At 38.0% G+C, this 27705-nt stretch overlaps 1 protein-coding gene across 1 annotated transcript in view; it reads right to left on the bottom strand.

Moving 5' to 3' along the window:
• KCNH7 (potassium voltage-gated channel subfamily H member 7) overlaps positions 1-23272 on the bottom strand; it is a 126673-nt gene extending 103401 nt beyond the window's left edge. The window contains exons 1-2 of the mRNA XM_044925236.2: positions 23251-23272; positions 22898-23112 (exon numbers count right to left, since the gene is read on the bottom strand). Coding sequence (XP_044781171.1) covers positions 22898-23112; positions 23251-23272 — 237 coding nt within the window. The remainder of the gene's footprint in view (positions 1-22897; positions 23113-23250) is intronic.
• Between the last annotated feature and the right edge of the window lie 4433 nt (positions 23273-27705).

Genomic DNA, 27705 nt, shown 5'->3' with positions numbered 1-27705 from the left:
TCTGGATGCTCCCTTCTCAGTTCCACTGCTTGGCCTTAGCCCAGCCTCATCCTCACGTCCATAGCACCCTCTCCACTATTCCAAACACTGCTCATCATTCACGGTCCAGAACAAGTTCTCTCTTTTCTGTGAAGTTTCTCATGACCATGTGGATAAAACCTTTATCTGAATGCTAATTTCAAATATGGTCTGGCCCATACATGTTACTCTTTAATTATAAATAACTCTGTAATGTATTTTCTAATTATGTCACATGTTATAGTCTCCCTACCTAGACTTATCTGAGGAAGTCCCTGTGGGAGACTGCTCATGCATAGCAGGTAGGTAGGGTCTTGTGTCATGTACACAATAACTGATGTCTCCTAAGGACAGAGGCAGTGGAATTAAACTCAGAATATAATGTTAGGAATCATGTGTTTGCGCGTGCACGCGTGACGCATGTGCGTCTTGTGAAGATTGTTCCGGCTTGTATGATGACTGGAGTATAGACTGAAATCAGAACTTCAGAGCTGTATTAAATATTTTAACTACCTGGGGATGCTTTTGGAGAGATCTTGATATAATCCCTACTAATGCCTTTTTAAAGTTCTATTAATTCCTGACTTTTTGTCATTTTTAGAATGGAAAAAAGTGCAGGCTGATTCTCCAGATAGAGGGACAGAATTCATTTTAATTTCTACTTCATGACAATGTCATTTTAGATTTTATTTGAAGGTATTGCAAATGAAACTTGATATTCTGTGAAGAATGCTTTTGCCAAGGAGACCATGATTTCTCAAGGGTTTAATGAAGCTATTTCAAGGCTTTAGGAGAGGAAAGAAAATCTCTAGTTGAAGGCAGGTTTTAGATTAAGCTACAAAAAATGGAGTTCTGATTCATTAATATAAAATTTTTTTAAAATTTAGGTTTATTGAAATGCTACTATTTTAAATAGCCACCTGTGGCGTATGTACTTTTCTTAGTTTTCCTGATGAGTCACTATTTTGCAAATGGTCCAGTCTATGGTGAACACAGGAAGTCCACCACATTTCTAATTTGAGTCACTAATGCCCATTCTTCAGGAGAAGCCTGTGGTACTGAACCCCTAACTCCTTCTGAGAGTACAGAAAGGGGAATAATTATGCCAAAGGGGATTGGGTGGTGGAGTGGTAGGAGGTTGGGGAGGATACAGATAGAACCAGAAGGCTTGCTTTCTAAAAGTATCTTTTCTTTCACCACTCATCCCTTTAGCTCCATCCCCCATGTTTCCATCAATTAAATATTCATTTGAGTTAATGAGTTGCTTTTAAGGTTTTTTTTAATCACCATAAGACGAACTGAGGGAATTTATTTGTAAACAAACTCTGTTAATAATACATTTATTCATTTATACATAAGTTTAGAACATGTGGGTAGTCTATCCATGATAGGGAAGGAGGGGAATGGAGTGGAATATAGACCAGGTAGAAGGGTCTACCTTAGAGAGCCAGAAGTACTAGGTTTAAAAGTCTCTGCACTGTTATCTGTGTACACCTTGTGACCTTGCTGCCTGTGTCTCGAGCTGGTTCCCATCCTATACCTTCTTTCGTGTTGCAGTGTGGGCATTCCCTCCTCTGTCTCCTCCAGACTAGATATGATGTCCCTTCTCTGCTCACTGTTAACTCCTTTCTCCACAGTGGAGTCTTAATCACAAGTCATTAGGGATTCTGCTAATCATTCTATCTTTGCCCAGTTGATCTGATGGCAAAGATACGTCAGCATTGTAACCAGACTTCCTAACACCATGGCCTGTTAGAGCAGACAGTCCACATGTATCTGGAGAATGCCTGGGACCTGACATGAAACGTTAAAGAGTGCCTACATGAAGAAAAATATTATTCTGACTTAGAGGCTAGTTAGGGATCCAAGACAAAGAAGGATCAAATAATGTAGCCAAGAACATTGGCAGTATTGAGTAATAAGGGCTAGAACTCGAGTCCAGGTAACATTCTCTTATCTTCACTCAGAAGCTAATGGTATCAGAGTCTCCGTCTCTCACAGCTCAGTCCAGACTTTCCAACTCAAGTTTTGTTGTCTGGCATAGTATCTCCCCTTTGTTTCCTGCCTTTTTCCTTATTTGTGAAAAATAAGAAAATATATAAAAGGAGAAATACAGTTAATTTTCAAGTGTCTTATTGGAGCTGCTTAGCACTTATTAGAAACTCAGAAATATTAAATGAATGGCCAAATGAGGTCCTTATTCCTTCTTACCATAAAAACATCATCAGAAGTTAGAATTTTCTCTTGTGAGTGCCAAGAATGTACCATGTAAAATGATATTTTATTTAGCCTAATTATCAATTGATCGGTATGCTAGGTTCTTTGGGGGCATATTTTTAAAAGATGTGATACATTCTATTTCTCAAGGTATAGGGAGATGAAAGAAACTCATGCCCTTATACATACACACAAATTATTTATCAACTCTTTCCAACCCCATAGGGTGTAGCCCGCCAGATGTTTCTGTCCATGGGATTTTCCAGGCAAGAATACTGGAATGGATTGCCATATCCTCCTCTAGGGTATCTTCCTGACCCAGGGATTGAACTCACATCTCCTGCATCTCCTGCATTGGCAGACAGACTTTTTTTTTTTTTAGCACTGATCCACCTGGGAAGCCCATCTATGTACCTACTTATCAGTTATCCATCCACTAAGAGATACAAAGCATTGTGGAAATAAATTATTTAGTTGTGTGAAAATAAACCAAGTATTCTTAGAGTTTAAAGATGGGAGAGATTGGTACTTCCCTGGTGTGGTAACCTGGTGGTTAAGACTCTGAACTTTCACTACAGGGGACATGGGTTCGATCCCTGGTCAGGGAACTAAGATCCCACAGACTGTTTGGTGTGGCCAAAAAATAAGAAGAAAAATGATGGGAGAGGTCAATGAAAGCTGTGAAGCCTGAAAATTTTACCTGCAGATAATACAAATTTCAGAAATGGGTAGGATTTGATATATAAAGAAAAGGATGATAATCCTGCAAGTCTAGGAATCACCTGGAACAAATCTCTGGGCCTTGTCATAAGTGGGGCAAGTGGACCTGAAAGGGGATAGTTGCCTAGTATGCGTCTGTGAGCAGTGAGCCTACAAGAGGCAGGGAAGGGGGAAAAGCACGCATAGGGTTAAGAGGGCTTTGAGGAGAGGAAATATTCAAATGTCTTCTGCTGTGTGTGTGTCTTTGCTTTCCAGAAAGATCAGAAGAGTTGGTTCCAAAGATATATGTTAAAGTTACTTCATGTGGGTTCTAGTACGAAAAAGGAATTAACCATTAAAATAAAGTTTTCTAAGACAGTATTAGAAATAACTGTTTAAGACAATTCCAGTACTTTTAAACAGATACATTAAGCTCACAGGTTGAATCAGAATCAAGGTGTGCAGCAGGTCACTCAGGTTAAGCATTAAGCCAAAACAAGAGAAGAGAATGGTATTATTGATGTCTGCTGCTTTCTACAGTTACAGAACCTTGGGAAATTGAAAATGTTGCAGAAGCAGGTTCTCCTAGGCCTTATAGATTAATCAGGAAACTTTCCTTTCCTCTACTGGGTACCTACACTAAACTAAATATTTCCTTGAAAATATCAAAGTCTATTCTCAATGCTTTCTGGAACACAAACTGAATATCAAGTGCCAACTGAACATAATTATTGCAACATATTTCAACTATTATCAGGTTAACTTTTACATGTTGTAACTTAAAATTCCTAAAACTGTTATGCACTAGTGATTGTGCTCTGACTTTATTCTCAAGAGTTGATGATGAGAAAGGGATAATAAGGAATTAACTCTCCATAAGCTATGGAAATAAAAATAGAAGGCAGAACAAATAATGAAGCATATTTCTGATCTTAAAATGTTCTCAAATTTCATTTGTGAATTTCATAAATTTTAAAATAGTTAATTTATATTCCATATGGGTGAGAAGCAGAGATATGTGTGTTAACCATGTCAAACATATTTTAATAAAAGTCTTACATTAAAACCAATAATTTAAAAATGTTACATTGTAACCTCTTCAAATACTGTGGACAAGGGGCCATGCTGGCTAAATCAAGTTTCAGGTTATTTCTTCCATGCATGAGGCATGTATTTCTGTATTTTGTTATTTGGTCTTCTTTTTCATTTTTATTAAACTTTTTATTATGTATTAGCTCATAGCTGATTAATAATGTTGTGAAAGTTTCAGGTGGACAACAAATGCTATGTACTCTTTTGATATGAATTGTAATTTTACATACAATGAAAATGATCAATGCAAAGAAATAGAGGAAAACAATAGAATGGGAAAGACTAGAGATCTTTTCAAGAAAATGAGAGATACCAAGGAAAATTTCATATGAAGATGGACACAATAAAGGACAGAAATGGAATGGACCTAACAGAAGCAGAAGAAATTAAGAAGAGGTGGCAAGAATACACAGAAAAGCTATACAAGAAACATCTTCATGACGCAGATAACCATGATGGTGTGATCACTTACCCAGAGCCAGACATCCTGGAATGCAAAGTCAAGTGAGCCTTAGGAAGCATCACTATGAATAAAGCTAGTGGAAGTGATGGAATTCCTGATGAGTTATTACAAACTCAAGATGATGCTATGAAAGTGCTGCACTCAGTATGCCAGCAAATTTGGAAAACTCAACAGTGGCCACAGGACTGGAAAGTTCAGTTTTTATACCAATCCCAAAGAAAGGCAATGCCAAAGAATATTCAAACTACCACACAATTGCACTCATCACACATGCTAGCAAAGTAATGCTCAACATTCTACAAGCTAGGCTTCAATGTACGTGAACTGAGAATTTCCAGATTTTTGAGCTGCATTTAGAAAAGGCAGAGGAACCAGAGATCAAATTGCCAATGTCCACTGGATCATAGAAAAGGCAAGAGAATTCCAGAAAAACATCTACTTTTGCTTTATTGAGTATGCCAAAGCCTTTGACTGTGTGGATCACAACGAACTGTGGAAAATTCTTCAAGAGATGGGAACAGCAGACCACCTTGCCTGCCTCCTGAATAATCTGTATGCAGGTCAAGAAGCAACAGTTAGAACCAGACATGGAACAAAAGACTGGTTCCAAATTGGGAAAGGAGTACGTCAAGGCTGTATATTGTTACCCTGCTAATTTAACTTATATGCAGAGTACATCATGCGAAATGCTGGGCTGTATGAGGCAAGCTGGAATCAAGACTGCCAGAAGAAATATCAATAACCTCAGATACGTAGATGACACCACCCTTATGGCAAAAAGTGAAGAAGAACTAAAGAGCCTCTTGATGAAAGTGAAAGTGGAGAGTGAAAAAGCTGGCTTAAACTCAACGTTCAAAAAAAGAAGATCATGGCATCTGGTCCCATCACTTCATGGCAAATAGATGGGGAAACAATGGAAACAATGAGAGACTTATTTTGGGGGGCTCCATAATCACTGCAGAAGGTGACTGCAGCCATGAAATTAAAAGATGATTGATCCTTGGAAGAAAAGTCATAGCAAATCTTGACAGCATATTAAAAAACAGAGATATTACTTGGTCGACAAAGGTCCATCTAGTCAAAGCTATGGTTTTTCCAGTAGTCATGTATGGGTGTGAGAGTTGGACCATAAAGAAAGCTGAGTGCCGAGAAACTGATGTTTTTGTTCTGTGGTATTGGAGAAGACTCTTGAGAGTCCCTTGGACAACAAGGAGATCCAACCAGTCAATCCTAAAGGAAATCCTGAATATTCATTGGAAGGACTGATGCTGAATCTCTAATACTTTGGCCACCTGATACAAAGACGTGACTCTTTAGAAAAGACCCTGATGCTGAGAAAGATTGAAGGCATGAGGAGAAGGGGACGACAGAGGATGGGAAGGTTGGAGGGCATCACCAACTTGATGGGCATGAGTCTGAGCAAGCTCTAGAAGTTGGTGATGGAGAGGAAGCCTGGTATGCTGCAGTCCATGGGGTCCCAAAGAGTAGGACACAACCGAGTGACTTAACTGAACTGATATAAATAAAGAGAGACTCTGCAACATGAATTACTGTTCTTGACAATATTTAGTAATTCTTTTTTCAATGATAAAAATAATATCTTAAGAAACAGAAACTCATTGCTTTTTCTGTTGCTTTTTTATATTCTTGTATATTGTGTCTCTCCTTGACATTTAATATCAAGTTTACATTTGAACCTGCTGGCATAAAAGTAGTGTTAGAGTCTTTTTTTCTGAGAATATTCTTGGAACAAATGAGTAATAACAGTCTAAATTTTAGTGACTGTGTTGAAAAAAAAGTTGATGCTTCCCCACAAAGTTAATTTTATGTCCTATCAGTTCAGTTTAGTTCAGTTCAGTCACTCAGTCATGTCCAACTCTTTGTAATCCCATGAATTGCAGTACGCCAGGCCTCCCTGTCCATCACCAACTCCCGGAGTTCACTCAAACTCACGTCCATCGAGTCGGTGATGCCATCCAGCCATCTCATCCTCTGTCGTACCCTTTTTTCCTCCTGCCCCCAGTCCCTCCCAGCATCAGGGTGTTTTCCAATGAGTCAACTCTTCACATGAGATGGCCAAAGTATTGGAGTTTCAGCCTCAGCATCGTTCCTTCCAAAGAACACCCAGGACTGGTCTCCTTTAGGATGGACTGGTTCTAGAGGCAAATAATAGACTGTTCATATTCATAAGAGTAGCCTAATGTTTGATTGCTTGGTTTTAAGTAGTTATGAAGACTCTGATTTCTTCTGGTAGTATCTCTGTTTATACTTCTTGAGACATTGATCTTATGGAGAAGAGGGTTGAGGTTTGAAGGAGTTGTATCAGAAGACTGGGAATTCTGGGACTCTGACAGTTTTAATGGAAAGGAGAAGATGCAGGAATTAAAATGGTCCTGCTCCTGAGTGGGAGTGTCAAGTGAGAAAAACCCTGGAATCCAAGCAGAAATAAAGGTTCTAGTCTGGAGTGTGTAGTTAACAACTTGTGAGGCTCTGAATAATTCACTTAACTGCAAGTTTTCTATAAAAATGGGAACTTGATGACCAGAATCAATGAAAAACTCTAAGCAGTTTTGGTAAAGGAAAGCAAAAAATAAATAGCAGAGCTGCTACGTCGCTTCTGTCGGTGTCCGTCTCTGTGTGACCCCATAGACGGCAGCCCACCAGGCTCCGCCGTCCCTGGGATTCTCCAGGCAAGAATACTGGTGTGGATTGCCATTTCCTTCTCCAATGCAGGAAAGTGAAAAGTGAAAGTGAAGTTGCTCAGTCGTGTCTGACTCTTAGCGACCCCATCGACTGCAGCCCACCAGGCTCCTCCATCCATGGGATTTTCCACGCAAGAATACTGGGGAGGGTTGCCATTGCCTTCTCCAAATAGCAGAGCTAGACCGAAGTTTGTTTAGAGTGCCTGGTCCTTTCAAGTTCTTTAAAGTACACACACATGCCCTTAAAAGAAGGTTAATACATAAAAAGCTACTGAGAATGAAGCTGGTTTGACTGAATTTGGGGGTGGTGTGGAAGTCCCAATACCCCATCCTGCTTATTGGCACTTAGCACTCTAAAGAGCACTAGTTTCAAAACTACTGAAACAATTGCATTAAGGCAAGTTTTATATTATGTAAAGGAGGTTTCCTTAAAAATAGCATTAGGATATCTCAATTACATTCTATTTTTTTCTTTATTGCTAAGTCAAAAACATGGCAAAGAAACCAGAGAGACCACTGTCAGGGTGGACCTAATTGATCTAATGTGGGAGAATTCTTTCCTTGGCAGTTTAATATGCCAGACAAAAACACTGCATGGAAATGAAATAGGGACTATGGCATCTGTGTCTCTGTTGTTTTCCTGGACCTTAAAAAAAGGGAGTTTGCCGATTCAGGATGGAACAAAACTGTCTCCAAAGTGACAGTCTTTCAACCTCCCTGCACAGTGATTGTTTACCTCTCTTCCTCAGTGATTCTAAAGGAGCACCTTGGATACAAAAGAAAGACAAATTTGGGATGATGTGTTTAAGAAACATATTCAAAATCTTAAAATGGCTAATCAGAAGAACAAGCCACATGGTTATTCTAATTTATTATATAAATAATATTAAACAATTCTAAAATGCAAAAATATGGTAATGAAGACTCTCTATTTAAATATCTAGCAGGTTTATTCATGCCTTAGCTTTTACTCACTTTTAAGTAATAGATAGCATAGAGTGGAAAGGAATACTTATTCTTTGGAAAATATTTTTTTTTAAGTTAGCTTTACACTGAAATTCCATGCTTGCAGTTGTCCGTTTACTAGACTTAAAGTGACGTATTCATCAGAGTTTATTCATTCATTTCTAAGAAAGAAGACCTAGGAAAGAGAAAGAAGAAGTCTTTCTTCACAGGAAACAAGGAGTAGGCTGGTAGGATCTGACAATGGTAGAAAAAAAAAAATGAGAGGGCATGAGAGGTAATTGAGTAGTCAGTTTTGGAGGTAATTCAGGTGCCTGCAGGTCGGAAAACATAGGCGCCTGAAATCACTCTTTCCCAGTACTAACCCATGAATAATGGATATAGCTATGGGCATAATTTACAAATGACAGCTTATCACCAGAAACAGGATTGTACAGCTCAACTGACAGCTGCCAGTTAACCATGAAACTAGATTATTTCTCACTCCTACATTCTTTTCCCCTTTTGACCTACATTGCTCAATCTCACCTAGTGTTGTTCCCATGACCTGAAAATTAAGCCTATGTTCCTCATGATGGTATAGGGATTTCTCAGTTTGACTCTTCACTTCAAATGAAAGAAGGATCAACAGGCGCCAGAAACTAAATCTGGCTGCAGACTATTTTTTAGTATTTTCTGCAACATCTGAAATGGAGAACTGAGACACCCACAGGAAATTGAGGAGCCAAGGAAATGTGGAAAATAGCATGGTTGTGTCCTCTGGTTCTCACACTGCAGGGTCTCTCACTCTGGTTCTCTCACCTTGTCTCTATTCCCACAATTCTGGTAGCATCCTTACTGCCACTGACCTTAGGACACTGGGCCAAGGGTGGAAAAAGAGGGTTCTCCATTCTCAGCTCTATGGCCAGCTTTAGCTAGGTTAATCTCAGAATAAAGACTTAGACACTTTGTATGTGTGACTTTGCATCCCATATTTTTCCATTTCTACATTGAGTAGGCTTCAAAATACAGGTGCTTTTGTAACCAATACATTTAAAACAGAAAAAGAGATTAAACATGGTGTTTAAAACAGAGAAGGAACTATGTATGGTGCTTTTTTCTAGTTATTTTAAACTGAGTTGTGTATTTGGTACATGGTTAGGAAAAAGCCTGAGTGGACTTCGTTAAAGCAAGGATGAAAAATGTACTTCCTATTACGTGCTGTCTCCTTCACGTCACCATTACCTCATGCTAATCCTAACCTTCTTTCTTTTGAAAGTTTTAAAGTTTCTAATATTATACATGCTTGTGTGGAATATAGTCCTCACAGTTACCTGCGAAGAAAACATTTTGTCTAGGTTAGTATTTCCTAAAAAAATCTTCCCTCAAATATGAGTTCAGGATATTGATAGATGTTATATACAGAAAAAGACAAAATGGATTCTGTTATCAAAAATGTTCAAGAAGTGTTGGGTAATTTTTTCAGACTTCTTTAATTTAGGACTTCACAGAACTTTTATTGTGTTAATTTTCCTAGTTTGGCTTAGGCAAATTCTCTTAAATGGACATTGTTTCTTAGAGGGTCTACCTGAGAAATCAATATGGCAGTACCATTTCCTGGACTCAGTAGCTCCCCCATGGAAGTAAGCCTACTTCTCCAACATGAATTGTATAAATATGAATTAGTATGTTTTATTTAAAAGACAAGTATATTGTAATTTAAACATCACATGTATATTGTAACTTAAACATGGTGTGGGTAGAAATATGCTTGCCAATGCAGGAAACATGGGTTCCATCCATTGATCCTGGAAGATTCTACATGCCTTGGAGCAAATAGGCCTGCAAGTTTCAACTACTGAGCCCATGTGCTGTAATTTGAGCCAGTTACCTCATTGAGAAATATACGGAAAGAGTAATAATGCACAATAATAATGAGGAAATACAAAAACTAGGTCTCTACTGGGTTCTCTTTTCAGCTCTAACTTTATAGGCAGAATAAAAACATTTGGCCATATCCCTGTTTCCCAAATTTGCCTGATCTTAATAATGTGGAATGGGAATTGTTAAAAATTCACAGTCCTCAGGCTCCACTGAAACTGAATTTCCAGAGGGTGGCAGGACAGGGAGAGAGGAAGGGAGAGAGAACCAGATGATTCCGTTGATCAAGAAGTTTCAAAAAATAAACCATAAACCTAGGGAAGGTGATATTTAAGTTTCCTTTAAATTTTACATTTCTATGAAGATTAACTGCTTTTTAAAGAACTCTTTTGGAGCAATTGAGTTTTAGAGGGTTTATTATCTAACTACATATTTTCCATTGTAAATGTGATTAGCATAATACAGAGAAGTAGAACTAAGAAGGGGAAAATATATTATTTTTACCACAATTTACCACCAACATAACCAATGGGATCTTTTATTATTATTATTTTTTATCTTACTTTCTTATTTGGGATTTTCTTCAAATTAGATGCCATGGTTGAATTTACTTCCTTATTCAAGAAACAGCCCACAACCACTTGATAGTACAAGACCTTGGGTTGCTTGGGTTTGTGACAATTCCACGTCTGCTCTGAATTTCCATACCTGATAAAAATCCTTTAGTTAATTCTTATCCTATGAAACATGAAAAATTTACTGCTTCTGCCCACTCTCATTTGGCAACTCACTTTGAACTATGTTTGTCCCAAACTCTAGGCCATCAGGCAAAAGTACATACGAACTCCCAGTTCAGTGCTTCCTTTCTGTCCCAGAGTTCAACTTTAACCCAAGGCTTATACTAATGGGGGGGATAAAAACTGAACTATCTTGGCAACAGATAACTGCAATCTCTGTCTTGGTTGCCATAGGAACCAGGCTATTGCTCTGTATGCTAAGCTAAATTATTTTTACCTGTCTCTTCTGACCATTGGTATTTTACTTCTTTATTTCAATCATCTATTTTCAATCTGATTTCTTTGGCTAACAGAACTTTTTAAGTGGGTATTTTTCCTCTTTCCATTAAAAAATGTCTAATGAATGTAGAAAACCAAACAGGTGCTTTTAGAAAGCAATTATACATAAATGCTTGCTTTACAAGGTAGGGTGAAGTGCCATCAGTGATGTTATTCCTGCATCATTTAGAATATAGAGAAGTATAACCTTTGAGGTAATTTAGATGTTTAAAACTGAAATGAAATTTTATTTTAATTTTGAATATGTCAGCAAGTGATCAATTTTGATGTGCATATAGAAATTAGTAAAAATAGAAAATTAGGACTTCCCTGGTGGTGGTGTGGGTAGAAATATGCTTGCCAATGCAGGAAACACGGGTTCCATCCATTGATCCTGGAAGATTCTACATGCCTTGGAGCAAACAGGCCTGCAAGTTGCAACTACTGAGCCCATGTGCTGCAACTACTGAAGCCTGTGGACCTTACGACCTGTGTTTTGCAACAAGAGAAGCCACCACAATGAGAAGCTTGTGCACTACAGCTAGAGAGTAGCCCCTGCTCTCTGCAGCTAGAGAAAGCCCACACACATACAGCAATGCAGACCCAGTGGAGCCAAAAAAAAAAGAAAGAAAATTAATGTTACTTTTAAAAATTATACACTTTTTTCAAAGTAATGTACATCATTTTAATATTTAATATGTATATAACATGCAACATGTTTGCAGGAGTCAGTTGCTACCTAAATGGCTGGCTACATTATGTCTTCTCATCATTGACTAGGTTATATAATATATTTATTTGCCCAGGGAGAACTAGAAAACATAATTGAGGATCGCAAAGATCCAGGCTTTGTATTCAATCAAAGGCCCCTAAAGGCAAAGACATTGACCTATACATTTCTGTAGCACCGTTGTACATACACTTTGACTTATATTTAGTAAGCACTCACGAATATTGAGTCAATAATTACCCTGATGAGTGTGCTTTACTCCTACTTATAGTATTCACATATATTGTTTTCCATTTCAGTTTAGACATAGAGCAAATCCAGAATACGGGGAAAATACTAGATGGTGATTTCTGTTTTGCTGAACCAAGTGTGATGGTGTTCTATAAACAACAATAAGACAATAGATGCAAAACTAATGTCATGTTAAATTGGAAGTGTTCAGAGGCAATTTGGGACTCCTGCATTACATTTCAAATTTTACTTGCTCTTTTGTGATTGTTAACTATTTATGGAGAAGGAAATGGCAAACCATTCCAGTATTCTTTCCTGGAAAATCCCATGGTCAGAAGAGCCTGATAGGTTACAGTCCCTGGGGTCACAAAGAGTCGGACAAGACTAAGCAATTTCACTTTCACTTTCTTTTCATGGTAGCTCAAGATGATTGGTATGGTTTTTATTGAGGTTTGCATGCTCCATGAGTTTAGGCAAAAAATGAGGTTTACGAAAACATTTAAATCATGCTGTAGAAGTTGTATGTTGTTTTTTGTAATTTCAAGACTACAGCATCATGAGGATTTATAAAAACACTGTTGAAACATCGACTTTTCAATTAAGTTGTTATTTTTAATTCATGACTGTGATAACTGCGATTTATAAGATGTACATTTAGTCATAGGCCCCATTCCTGGAACAAAACTCTTAAACCTTTGGAATTTCTTACGTCAATGAAATGATTTTGAAAAGACTCTAATCACCTAAGGACAGAGTGGGGGTCAATGGAGGAAACAATCACTTGATCAAAGGGTTGGAACTTTCAGGCCCCCTCCTGTGCTCCTCACCTCCAGGGAGGAAAGGGCTGGAAGTTGAATCCATAGACAATAGTCAATGAAATAATCATTCATGCCTACGTAATGAAGCTTTAAAAAGAACCCTAAAAAGGAGGGGGTTCAGAGAGCTTCCAAGCTGGTGAAACAGAACTCTTCCTTATGCCATCAGGCTGAGTCCAAACATTGCAGGGACATAAGTGCCTTCATTCAAGGTCTCACCCTATGTATCTCTTCATCTGGTTGTTGATTTGTAACATATTTTGTAATAATTGGTAATCAAGTGAATAAAAAGATTTCCTAAATTCTGTGTCTCTAGCAAGTTAATGTAAGTAAAGGAGGGGCTGTAATCCAATTTACATCCAGTTGGTCAGAATCACAGGTAACACCTGGAATTGTAATTGTCATCTGAAGTGGGGGCAGTCTTGAGAAACTGAGCCCTTAATCTATGGCATCTGACATGATTTCTGGGTAGACAGTGGCAGAACTGAGTTGAATTGTAGAGCACCCAGTTGGTGTCAGAATCTGAACTGCAGTCAGAATTAAAATGACATTATTATTGAAAAGTATTTTTAACTTACAGTTGCGTCTGGAAGATATTTTTATTACTATCATAGAAGAAAGTTTAGGGCTAAGTTTATCAATTTGAGCAAAACTACACAAAGCATTAACAAATTTTGTACTATTAAGCTTGAGACAATATATAATTTTTTAGATTTATGGAGGTATAATTGATATATACAAATTACACAGATTTATATTTTTAAACATTAGATAATAATATGAAATTAATGCTGTCTCTCCATTATAAATCAATCTCCACTGATAAGTACTGAGTTACAAATACTGTTTTAGAGTTCTGTCAAAAGTATAAATTGAGAGCACTGAATGACATAAAGAGATAATGAGCATATTTACAATGGATAAAGTTCAGTGGAAAGTGAAATGTTATATACTTTGAGCTCTTTTTATCAGTTTTATCAGTGTAATTTTGCTTTTCCTGCCACTAAGTGGCATGCCACCAACAAAACACAAAACCTTTATCCTAACAAAAAATTAGCTTAAAAAATGGGATATGAACTTAAACAAGAGATAATGAATCTATTAAGGATCATTTTATTTGGCTTTTTGAAGAGTTTGAGGAATTTTAGAGAAAATGTACTACATTCTCTTATTTCTATAGACTCACTTCTCTAATTAGTTACTAGCAGACTTTTAGATTATGATATTTTTCCATACTGCCAAATGTTACAGGTATTTTTTACAGTAGATTTAGGGGACAGTTAGGAAAACAAAACAATTAAAGAGGATATACTTTAGAGATTAAGAACTTCATTTTGGAGTCAGATGATCTCAGTCTGAAAGCTACTTTTGCCATTTACTGCATGATCTAGGCAAGGTGCTTTCTTCTCTCTAAGCTTGAATCCTCTTCTATGAAATAGAGATGATAATAATTGTATCAACTTATAGGACTTTCATGTGGATTAAAATTGATAATCTGTTAAACCACTTGGCATAGAGTCTGACACAGTAAATGCTCAACCAATGTCACCTATTATTAAATCTATCTTAATTCTATTTTCATGCCAACAATATACTTTAATAAATCCCAAATAATGAGAATTTATTTTAGGTTTAAAGTTGTATGTATATTTCAAAATTATATGACCTTCTAAATATTCAGAAATTTCTTTCTTGTGGTCTAAGTTTCTGTGTGATTATTCTCAAAACTAATTATTTTTAGTATTCTCCTTAATAAAGCTCTAGGAAAACTATACTTGTGAACTAGTATTCTCTTCCTCATTATATGTTTTTTCTTTCTTTTTTTTTGTTTTTGTTTTTTCTTTCTGATGATCACAATATGGGTTTCTATTAACTTCACCAGATATTCTTTTTAAGTAATAAAGTAGTAAGTTACAGAATAATTTGCTCATAATTTGGCCAGTACTGTATAAAAAGGAAACTCAATCTATCTTTAGTTTCATAATATGGTCTTGTAGCATTTATTATACTGTTGCTGCTAAGTCACGTCAGTCGTGTCTGACTCTGTGCAACCCCATAGACAGCAGCCCGCTAGGCTCCCGTTCCTGGGATTTTCCAGGCAAGAATATTGGAGTGGGTTGCCATTTCCTTCTCCAGTACATGAAAGTGAAAAGTGAAAGTGAAGTCACTCAGTCATGTCTGAATCTTCACGACCCCATGGACTGTAGCCTACCAGGCTCCTCTGTCCATGGGATTTCCCAGGCAAGAGTACTGGAGTGGGTTGCCATTGCCTTCTGCGATTAGCACTTGCAAATACTATTATTATATATTCTTGTATAATTTTTCTCCAGGTAGTACTTGACTACTGGTGCTAGGTTTTATGGGCTTCCCAGGTGACACTTGTGGGAAAGAACTCTACTACCAATACAGGAGATATAAGAGATGCAGTTTTGATCCCTGGGTTGGGAAGATCCCATGGAGAAGGGCATGGCAACCCACTCAAGTATTCTTGCCTGGAGAATCTCATGGACAGAGGAGCCTGGTGGGCTACGGTCCATTGGGTTGCAAAAAGCTGGACACAACTGAAGCGACTTAACATGCACACACTAGGTTTTATACTTCTGTGTCTCTAGAGCTTATCCAACATATTTGTTTATCCAGTATATGTGTGTGTTTGTGTATATGAGATACTGTTTGTCTGAATTCTTATCTTCAACAACGTAGTGGGCCACTGTTGTTTTGTTTTCCTTCCATGGAGCCCTTCATTTCCCACTGTATTTTTCTGGAGTGGTCCTCAGTCAAGGAGCTACACGTCTTCCACCGCAAGGATGAGCACAAGACTCAAGCTGGCCAATCAGAGGTCACTTTCTCAGAAACTGATGTGGACATTGTGGAGAGAAAGCCCTTCATATCAGATCACAAACTGTGAGCATTATGTAAGACAAGAGAGTCTAAAGACATGCTTCCATCAGATGGAGAGTGAAGTTATTATTGAGGAAAGCAAGGCAGAGAAGACAGAATTCATCAGCTATTCAAAAAATGAATGTAGCCATGGCCCAAAGCATCTACCCCTGCACTTTTTGGTTATGTGACCCTGTAAGCTGACCCTCCTCCTTTCATTTTTTGCTTAAAATGGTTTCAGTCAGGCTTCTATAACTTGCATTGTTACAGCATTGACTGATAGGCCGTATGAGACTGGTCAATAAAGTTTTGGAATCCACAGTGCCATCTTCTAAACCTGACGTTACAAAATTTGTAACAGCTAAATCTGACAACAAAATAGTACATTTTACCTAAAATTTAGCCTAACATCTGAACTATAACTAGCCTCAGCAATAAGAGAATCATAGAAGGTTACAAAAGTTCAGTTTACTTTTGTGGAAAAGAGGGCAGATATAGTCAAGAATTTTATCTTTTACTGAGAACCACAGTGGGCATAAGAAATAGATTTAAGGGACTGGATCTGATAGACAGAGTGCCTGATGAACCATGGATGGATATTCATGACATTGTACAGGAGACAGGGATCAAGACCATCCCCATGGAAAAGAAATGCAAAAAAGCAAAATGGCTGTCTGGGGAGGCCTTACAAAGAGCTGTGAAAAGAAGAGAAGTGAAAAGCAAAGGAGAAAAGGAAAGATAAAAGCATCTGAATGCAGAGTTCCAAAGAATAGCAAGGAGAGATAAGAAAGCCTTCCTCAGTGAACAGTGCAAAGAAATAGAGGAAAACAATAGAATGGGAAAAACTAGAGATGTCTTCAAGAAAATTAGAGATACCAAGGGAAGATTTCATGCAAAGATGGGCTCAATAAAGGACAGAAATGGTATGGACCTAACAGAAGCAGAAGATATTAAGAAGAGGTGGCAAGAATACACAGAAAAACTATACAAAAAATATCTTCACGACCCAGATAATCACGATAGTGTGATCACTGACCTAGAGCCAGACATCCTGGAATGTGAAGTCAAGTGGGCCTTAGGAAGCATCACTACAAACAAAGCTAGTGGAGGTGATGGAATTCCAATTGAGCTATTTCAAATCCTGAAAGATGATGCTGTGAAAGTGTTGCACTCAATGTCAGCAAACTGGAAAACTCAGCAGTGGCCACGGGACTGGAAAAGGTCAGTTTTCTTTCCAATCTCAAATAAAGGCAATGCCAAAGAATGCTCAAACTACCGCACAATTGCACTCATCTCACATGCTAGGAAAGTAATGCTCAAAATTCTCCAAGCCAGGCTTCAGCAATACATGAACCATGAACTTCCAGATGTTTAAGCTGGTTTTAGAAAAGGCAGAGGAACAAGAGATCAAATAGCCAACATTTGCTGGATCATCAAAAATACAAGAGAGTTCCAGAAAAACATCTACTTCTGCTTTATTGACTATGCCAAAGCCTTTGACTGTGTAGAACACAATAAACTATGGAAAATTCTGAGAGAGATGGGAATACCAGACCACCTGACCTGCCTCCTGAGAAACCTATATGCAGGTCAGGAAGCAACAGTTAGAATAGGACATGGAACAACAGACTGGTTCCAAATAGGAAAAGGAGTACGTCAAAGCTGTATATTGTCACCCTGCTTATTTAACTTATATGCAGAATACATCATGAGAAATGCTGGGCTGGAGGAAGGACAAGCTGGAATCAAGATTGCTGGGAGAAATATCAATAACCTCAGATATGCAGATGACACCACCTTTATGGCAGACAGTGAAGAGGAACTAAAGAGCACCTTGATGAAAGTGAAAGAGGAGAGTGAAAAAGTTGGCTTAAAGCTCAACATTCAGAAAATGAAAGTCATGGCATCTGGTCCCATCACTTCATGGTAAATAGATAGGGAAACAGTGGAAACAGTGTCAGACTTTATTTTTTGGGGCTCCCAAATCACTGCAGATGGTGATTGCAGCCGTGAAATTAAAAGTCGCTTACTCCTTGGAAGGAAAGTTATGACCAACCTAGACAGCATATTAAAAAGCAGAGATGTTACTTTGTCAACAATGGTCCATCTAGTCAAGGCTATGGTTTTTCCAGTGGTCATGTATGGATGTGAGAGTTGGACTATAAAGAAAGCTGAGCTCCGAAAAATTGATGCTTTTGAACTGTGGTGTTAGAGAAGACTCTTGAGAGTCCCTTGGACTGCAAGGACATCCAACCAGTCCATCCTAAAGGAGATCAGTCCTAAAAGAGACCCGAGTGTTCATTGGAAGGGCTGATGTTGAAGCTGAAACTCTAATACTTCAGCCACCGAATGCAAAGAGCTGACTCATTTGAAAAGACCCTGATGCTGGGAAAGATTGAGGGCAGGAGGAGAAGGGGATGACTGAGGCTGAGACTGTTGGATGGCATCACCGACTCAATGACATGAGTTTGGGTAATCTCTGGGAGTTGGTGAAGGACAGGGTGGCCTGGCATGCTGCAGTTCATGGGGTCTCAGAGTCAGACACAACTGAGCGACTGAACTGAACTGAACTGAGAACCACATAGTGAAAGCGGACCTTTGCTCTTTACCCACCCAACTTTTCTTCCAAATCATTGTTTTCTCTTCATCATTCCATTGGAATTTGGTAGGAATTAGCCAACTAAGAGGCTTCCCATGTGACTCAATGGTAAAGAATTTGCCTGAAATGCAGGGGGCTGCCTGCCAAGTAGGAGACACAGGTTTGATCCTGGGTCGGGAAGATCCCCCGGAGAAGGAAATGGCAACTTATTCCAGTATTCTTGCCTGAATAATCCATATACGGAAGAGCCTGGCGGGCTATAGTTTTTGGGGTTGCAAGTGTTGAACATGACTTAGTGACTAAACCACCACCATCAACACTGTACGTGTTAATACTGCTGCTGCTGCTGCTAAGTCGCTTCAGTCGTGTCCGACTCTGTGCGACCCCATAGATGGCAGCTCACCAGGCTCCTCTGTCCTTGGGATTCTCCAGGCAAGAACACTGGAGTGGGTTGCCATTTCCTTCTCCAATGCATGCATGCATGCTAAGTCGCTACAGTCGTGTCCGACTCTGTGTGATCCTATGGACAGCAGCCTACCAGGCTCCTCTGTCCACGGGATTCTCTAGGCAAGAATACTGGAGTGGGTTGCCATTTCTTTCTCTACATGCTAATACTAGCTCTCGATAAATGTTTGCTGAGTGAATAAAAAATACATAGATGTATGAATGAATGAATAGATGAATGGATAGCAGCATGGTCCCTCTCAAGGAGCTGACTCTATCTGGGGAGGCAAGTAATTAATTGGCTAACTAGTAATCAGCCAATGTATGATAGAGATAAGATGCGAATGGTGAGAGAGCATAACATGAGCAGAGATGAATTGTTCCTTTCACTTACGCCTTTTAAAATATCTACCCTATTGTTTATGCTCAGGGGAGTGTTTAAAACTCACTACTGAATGACTGATGAGCAAAACTCTGATATCTTTTGAAAAAAGGATTGCCATACAAATTTTAAAAGAATAAAACAAATAAGAACTTTAGATAAAGGAAACACTGCTGGCTGCCTACAGCAAATAGGTTGACAATATCTTGACATTGTACATTCCAAAGTGTCGCAAAGAGTTGGACATGGCTGAGACACTTGTCACGCAGGCAGGCATGTTGACAAAGAGGACTTCTCCACAGTCATAACAAAGAGAATAGCAAAGTCTTTGAGTTGCTATCAAGTCATTTCCAGATACGTGGGGACAAGTGATACTACATTTGTGAATATGGGCATTCCAGTGATAACTATGATCAGGAAACTTCACAAACACCCAGTGAGGAAACAATTTTAGGGTGTCTCTGCTTCAAGTGGTTTTTTTTTTTCCCCTCAGGGGCTATGTTTACAGGAGGAATATCTCAATATTTGATCTCCACCTTGTTAGTATTCTTGCCTGGAAAATCCCAAGGACAGAGGACCCTGGTGGGCTATGGTCAACAGGGTCGCAAAGAATTGGAAGCGGCTGAGCATGCACACACATTTGTCTGGTCTGACATGTGCACAACAGGAAGGTTTGCTGCTGAGAGCAAACGGGGGTACTAGTTTCCAGTCTCAACTGTTGTCCAGTTTCTCATCATTTCTGGCTAGATTCACAGCTACCTAAGTCTTCTGTCTCCAGAATGTCCTTCCTATCACTATATTTACATTGGTAAAAATAAAGTGATCCTTTATAAAATAATATCCAATTCTAACCTCCCAGCATCTTAAAAGGATTTTTGCTTGCTTCTCCAACTGGGATATTTTGGAAACTGTGGGGATGGGCATGCCATAATGATTTGGATGAGAAGTATGAGAAGCTGTTGGAAAACTATGGGGCCTTGTGAGCCTGAGTCCTTCAGTGGTAAGTAGTTTAAAACATTTTTTTTAATGTTAAAACAAATAGTATAATGTTATGGACATAAATATAAGAGTCTTGGGAATTTTAAAGAGAAACATGAGACCTTAAAAGAATGCCAACCTTTTGATAGCAGCTATTGCATTTTACTCAATCCCAGATGCAATTTTTGTGAGAAAAGTAATGAAGAACCAACTAGAGGGGAAAGTTCCAGCAGCTCCTGACTTGTAATAAGCCCCTGCTCAGACATGCATCTTTTGGCCTAACATATTCTGAGAAGACACTCAGACTTTTCTACCTCTGCATCTTTGTTCTTGTTTTTTCTCCACCTGGGTATCTCATCTCTTGCCTCATTTGCTTGGCCAGCTTCTCTTGCCTTCCTTCCTTCCTTCAACATTTCATAAACTCTATTCTTCCAGCTGTTTGACTAGGTCCTGGCAAGCTGTGGATTATCCTACAATGATGCTGATGAGGGCAGGGAGAAGTCATACAAGAACACAGATAAACAGAATAATGGCTGATGTTGCTTGTCATGTACATAGCACCTTGATGAATACTTTTGACATATCATTCTACTTAATTCTTATATCAACACTGAGAAATAAGTTGTGTCATAACTAAAACTTTCCTCAATGTCACAGAACAAATGGCTCTTGTCACAAAATAAATGACTCAGAATTAAAGCACAAGTGAATGGGACTCTGTTATGCTTTTAAACATCATTTACCACCCAGTTTGATAAGTAATCTTCTAGACTCATCTTAAGTATCTCATCTGTTTTTCTTCTCTGAAAGATCTCCCATTAAAGTATAATGATTTCCCCCCTGCTCTGCTCCTATGTTCTTTATCACCATGATTTCACTGGGGCCATTTGTATATGTTTCCTCTGTCACCAGGCTCAGAAAGCGCCCAGTATGGGTGCCACCTCTGAGTCGTGGGTATATCATCTCCTCCTGGCACAGTGGACCTGCTGAGCATGGCAGGACAGGGTGGGGCCTGTAGTGAACCAAGCTCATGAACACTTTGCAAAGACCAAGCTTGTCTGCCCACAGGCCTTAAGGTGTGTTTTGTTTGGTCTGCAGAAGCATTTTGAACTAGCTTGCCAACTTTTAGTAATAAAGAGTTTATTTTCAAACCTGGATTTCCAGATTCTTTTTAAAACTGAAAGATTTGAAAACATGGGTTAATCCTTCCTTCATGACCACAGTTGGCTGGAGCTGAGTGGCAGCCATCTGCTCTGATGTTGCTGTACCGCCCCCCCATGCCTGCTCTGGTATCACGACTACTTCATTCATTTATGCTACTGATGGTCTTAAGAACAGCAACCAGACTGCTGTGCAATCTCTGAAATCTCTTACTTCCTATATACCCATATAATGACTATAGTCTACAAATAGGATAATTTTTAAGGTAGAAATAATTGCAAGTAAAATTCAAAGCTATTAAAATGGTGCCAATGCAACATGAATAACAGTAGGCTATTCACATACTGGCCTTCCCTGGTGGCTCAGATGGTAAAGAATCCACCTGCAATGTAGGAGAACTGGGTTCAATCCCTGGGTCAGGAAGATACCCTGGAGAAGGAAATGGCTACCCACTCTGGTATTCTTGCCTAGATAATCCCATGGACAGAGGAGCCTGGCGGGCTACAGTCCATGGGGTTGCTAAGAGTCGGACATGACTGAGCAACTAAGCGCACACACATACATTTATCTACCACTGTTAAGTCCAATTTACTATGAATAAGTTAAAAACAAAATACCAAGTGTAGAAAGCCTCATTACTACATAAATATCAAAATATGTATTTGAGTATGGCATGTATAAGCTCTCATCTCAAATAAACAGAGACTCTCAGGCCTATTTACAACCAACTCAGGGCCTTTACATGGCTGTTTCAGCTCACACATAAGATGCTATGTACAAACTACTATAGTGTTGTTTTAGTAATTACAATTACAAAACCTTTCTTAATAAAGGATCTTCAATGATTGAGATAGATATTAGGGTCAAGTTTATCTTTATATTGTGACAGTTTATAAAATGATTTGCTAAGCAAATATACTAGGTTAAATTGTTTATTAAAAAAAAATTGTTTACTTGACACAAATTTTAGAGTCATGAATTCCCAACAATGTAAGTGCGTTGTAAGCAAAAGCTGGGTACTGCTTAGGTTGGTATTTTGATATAATAAATACAAATCATTTTTCTCTATTCTTTACCACATGAATCTTGCTAGATAGTACTTTATTTTACCCTAGTTAGATGTGCAATATTTATTTAAAAACAAAATATTTTTCCTGAGAAACAAACTGTTTTACTCTGACTTTTCTTCGACTCAGACAGTTCTTCCCCCAAGTCCAGTGACTTATACCTCACTCTACTTAATAGCGTAAGTACAAAAAAGAGGGCCACAGTTAAGAGTAAATCCCAATTAGTCACCTAAACCTTCAATAGACATCCATTATATTAAAATACCATGCTTTACTAACGCAAGGATTCGTAGCAAAACAATAAATGCCTAAATGTGATGAATAGCTGCTTAATCACCTCTGCAACAAAGGGAACAAATAAACCAAGCCAGCCCATTTTTGCTTAGTCCTGTAATAGACAAAATTCGAGCCTACAGTTTTATTTATTTCTTACATTAGAGGGTCACCCAACATCCGAAGATAAATTGGAGTGCAAATAAATGGCTTACCTCAGAAACTAACCTTAAAAACAGTGAACATTGATAGCAAAATAATGTCCTACCTGGGTGACTTTCTCTGTCACATTGTGTGTTCGCTCTTTAACTTTGGGCGCAATAATGGTTTTATCTGAAGAAGGAGGGGATGCATTCTTTTTTTCAGCTTTGACATCTGAAAAATTCAGAGTGAGCTGTGGAATCTTGTTAATGGTGCTGTATTTGTTGAGGTTTGAATCCGACGTGGATCCCAGGAGGCTTGACTTGATATGATTAAAAGGCCCTAAAAAATTGGAAAGTATTTGTAAAAGCAGTATCAGGAAAAATTAAGAAAGAGATGGTCTCGAATGACCTGTTAGTTCATGACCATTGTGACCCTGATTCAGATGGGACTAAACGCAGCTGGTTGATACCTGCTCACCATCCACCATATGGAGCGGCATGTGAATATCCAAGGATAAGGTCGTGCCCTAGGTGTGCACTCAAGGAGCAGATGGCAGCTTTAGCTGTTAACTGGCTCCTTTCATTAGAGGCTGGAATGGAAGAAAGAACTCTACTCCCTATTATTGTCTAAACTCTATATTCAAAGTTTCTCAAAAACTTTTTTATAACCTAACAATTATTCAAGGAAGGACTTTTATAATTTATGAATTAATCAAGGAAGGTTAAAATCATATTGGCCATGAAATTTCTGAATAGTGTCTAACCTGCTTTTATTTGTATTACTCCCCACTCTGCCATAACAAGTGACAAGCCAGTTGCATTCTTCAGATGCTTCTATTACCTGTATAAGATACTTCACAGAGATTCTAGAAATGTTAAGTCCAGACAGAGGAATTTCAGGTAACATTGAGAAGGACAAATGTCATCTGTGTACATGTAAGGGGTCACAAGAGAAGGAAATGGTAACCCACTCCAGTATTCTTCCTGAAAAATTCCATGGACAGAGGAACCTGGTGAGCCCCAGTCCGTGGGGTCACAAAGAGTTGGACATGACTTAGCAACTGAGCATAAGCATGATGTGTTGCATGGACTGAATTGAATAATCTGGATCCTATGGGGGATTTTTAAATCTTTCCTTTCTTCTCATTTTTTCTCTTTTATTTAGAATTAATGTTGGCCACTTTTTGAGGAAAAAAGGCACAGTAGAAGAGTGCTTTGGCAAACATAACTTACAACTGAAATGACTGACAGTGGGTTGGTTTGGGGTTGGTAGTGCTTAGTTACTTTAAAAAAAAAAAAACATGCTGTGCATTAGATACCCAGAACTTACTCTTGGACGTTTGGACTCTTTGACCAACTCTGGTCACTTCTCACATTCCTTTCTTACAAAGACAGTTTGGCACAGTGTCAAGATCCTGGACCCCTTCACTGAGGATGAGTATACTGACCAGCTACATCTTTCTTTGAGATGAACCTATTGTCTGTTAGCTTCCCTAGTGGCTCAGACAGTAAAGAATCTGCCTGCAATACAGGAGACCTGGGTTTGATTCCTGGGTTGGGAAGATCTGGAGAAGGGAATAGCAACCCACTCCAGTATATTTGCCTGGAAAATTCCACGGACAGAGGAACCTGGTGGGCTACAGTCCATGGGATCGCAGAGTTGGACGTGACTGAGCTACAAACACACTGCTACTATCGTCTGTTGGTTACGGAGAGCCAAAACAAACAAAAAACTCCAAAAAGTTTCTTATACAATTGATGATATTACTTATAAAATTATGTAGCTCTTGAAGATTAGCATTAGGAAGAATGCTATACAGACATTAACTTTCTGCCTCGAGAGTGCTTGAAACATACAAACTGCATAAATAAACTTGTTAACACATTTTGCCTTATGCTGTTGTTTGCCCCGTTCAGTATGAAACTAGTACATTTTGGAGATCAAAATGTGCTCTATGCACCAAGTGAGGTATAAAGCCTTGAAAATTAAATTTATGGCTTGTGTATTTTGGACCACAACAATTAATCAACTCAGGTCAAAAATAATCCAAGAAAAAAACCCCCTATCATTTAGTTCATATTCATCTTAGAGAAAAAAAAAAATCACACTGCATTCATTTATAAAAGTTTATATTTGGTTACTATAGAATATTGAAATGATTTTAAGAGATTTTATTTATGTAGGAAAGAAAGTATGTATTCTTTGAGGTGCATGTCTATTCATTCCATGAGTTTTACCCATGATGATGACCAAGTCTATCCAAGTTAAAAATGTCACTATGCTCTCTGGGCATATATTTCCAAGTATTTCTCATTTGAATATTGATCTCATTCTCTTTTGTATTTCTGTGACAGAAGAGATATAAGAGCCCAAAGTGAGATTAATCTTTCCTTCAGCTAGGTCTCTGGGAAACCCCATTGTTTGTAAACCCCCCTATACACACCACTAATTTGTTATTGTAACATATGCTAGATAGTGTTTCCTTTTTTTGCATCGTTCTATGGCTACATTCCAGACCTATAGTTTCATATTTACATTCTGAAAAATATTCTAGGGCTTCAGATTTCTTAGATATTACCTTTTTCCCAACTCTGATGTCATATTTTCCCTGTTTAGGTAACTTTGTGGAGAAGGAAATGGCAACCCACTCCAGTATTCTTGCCTGGAGAATCCCACGGACGGAGAAGCCTGGTGGGGTACAGTCCACCAGGTCGCAAAGAATCGGGCACAACTGAACGACTTCACTTTCACTTTTAGGTAACTTTACTGCACACATGAGATTGTAGAACATTGAGCTCAAGCAAATAGTTAAACTGTATTTCAAAACCTTAACCCTGCCTTTCAATCCTCTTTCTCTATTATCCTTCTATATGTTGGATTTTGTAGGAGATGGCTTAGAAATATGAATCATCTGTAACATTGTTAACACAGAAAGGTACTGTTACATGTACTTTGCTTGTGTTTGAGGCCACTTCAAATGAACGCCAGTGCATTTGCTGCACAGATAAGCGAATATTATCAACTGTGACAGTACTTCACCATCGAAGCATCTGTGGGGGTGTTTTTGTTACAGAGATGGGGGGTGGTGTCTATTCTCTCACCTTGAAAAGTTGACCCGGATGACTCAATGGGCATTCACGTAGGTGAAAAGTCTATTTATAATGACCTGAGCCTTGAACCTGTTTTACGTATTTTAACATATTAATACAATGAACCTTTCAGAGCTACAACTGCCATGTAGAATGAATATTTGTACAGTTTTTTTTTCCTTTTATTCAGAACTTTACCAAAAGTTGTTCACCATTTCGGTAAACCTAATCACTGGGAGCTACACTACTTATGTTATTTAAGTCACCAATACAAAATTTCAGACTTCAGGTTACAGTCTGTGTTTGTAGCTATGACATGCAGACATGTAAATAAAGATATCTGAGTATTTTTTTGAAACACTGTTGGAATCCAATATTATTACATTTACAGATAATTATAGGAATCACACTTAAAATTATTGATTAAATTTCATCTAAAATATTTTATATTATTGATCTCCTATATATGTAAAATGATGTATAACAAAATAATTATATATTAGTTTTTAGGTAAAAAATAAACCCTTGGAATGACTTAATAACTCCCTAGAGATTTGCCACAATGCCTCCATAATGTCTTTTCTTTATGGTAGTATTGTTGATTCACAATATTAGATTAGCTTCAGGTATACAACATAGTGATTCAATATTTTTATAAATTATATTCCATACTGCAAAATAATCACTTTATTCCCCTTTGCTGTACAATATATTCTTGCTCATTTATTTCATACAGAGTAGTTTGTATCTCTTGGTTTCATACCCCTATGTCAGCCCCCATCCTTCCTTCTCCCTACTGGTAACCACTAGTTTGTTTTTAATGTCTGTGTTCTACAAATGTTTTGATTGCCATTTCTTCTTCGAATCCATCTTCTGGCTCTTATTGCTTATGAAGGTGAATAGTCTGCAAGGTCTTTCTTCAGTATTGGAGGATATACATATGTCCTTATGAGGAGTAGGATGTCTTTCTCCTGTGCAATGCATTATTACTGCACATTATCCCACAGGGAATCATTTTGACACTATGCTGAAAAGCAAGGGCCAATTCATTTGTGAGGATATTGCACTTTCTCAATTTCTCCCCAGTTGATTTTGGCATTATTTATAATTTAATTTTGATTATTCACTATTTAAAAATTTACATATAAATAAGTCTAATCTGTCACTATTTATTCCAATAGTGGTTTTAACTTTGTTATCCCTTCGCACTCCTGCTGTATCATTTTAGGCAGTACTTTTATGGAATGTTTTATCATGCCTTCAGTGTTATTAAAACCAAATATTTTTTCATATTTCATATTATATCTTCTAGGGTAGCTATATTTAAACATTAACATATTGATAGAAATATTTTATTATAAGCTGCTTTCCTTTTATTCCTGCTGTATAATTAAGAAATTTTTTTTTTTTAATTTTATTTTATTTTTAAACTTTACATAACTGTATTAGTGTCTCTCCGGCCGTATCGGCCTGAAGGCGCCCGATCTCATCTGATCTCGGAAGCTAAGCAGGGTCGGGCCTGTTTAGTATAATTAAGAAATTATGTTGGCCTTTTAGAAATAGGTTAGTCACCTCTGGATATCATTTTAGGATAGTCAAGTGAGCACAACAGGAAGTTTAAACCAGAGGGCCTTAGTCTGATAGGGCTAAGAAACCACTGGCCAATACACCTCACACTAAGATTTGGCCTCAGAATATTACAAGTTCTTTGCAATCTGTATTTCATCTTCTCTTACTTTCTAACAGAAAACATTTCTAAACTGTTAATCTATTCTGTTTTTAATGCTAGGTTTCCTTTAACATTTATACATTTAAAGACTTTGGCAGAACTTAAAATATATTA

The sequence above is a fragment of the Bubalus bubalis genome, chromosome 2, assembly GCF_019923935.1.
Source record: "Bubalus bubalis isolate 160015118507 breed Murrah chromosome 2, NDDB_SH_1, whole genome shotgun sequence".
NCBI lineage: Eukaryota > Metazoa > Chordata > Mammalia > Artiodactyla > Bovidae > Bubalus > Bubalus bubalis.
The sequence above is the reverse complement of the archived record's forward strand: the minus strand, read 5'-3'. Positions and strand labels throughout refer to the sequence as shown.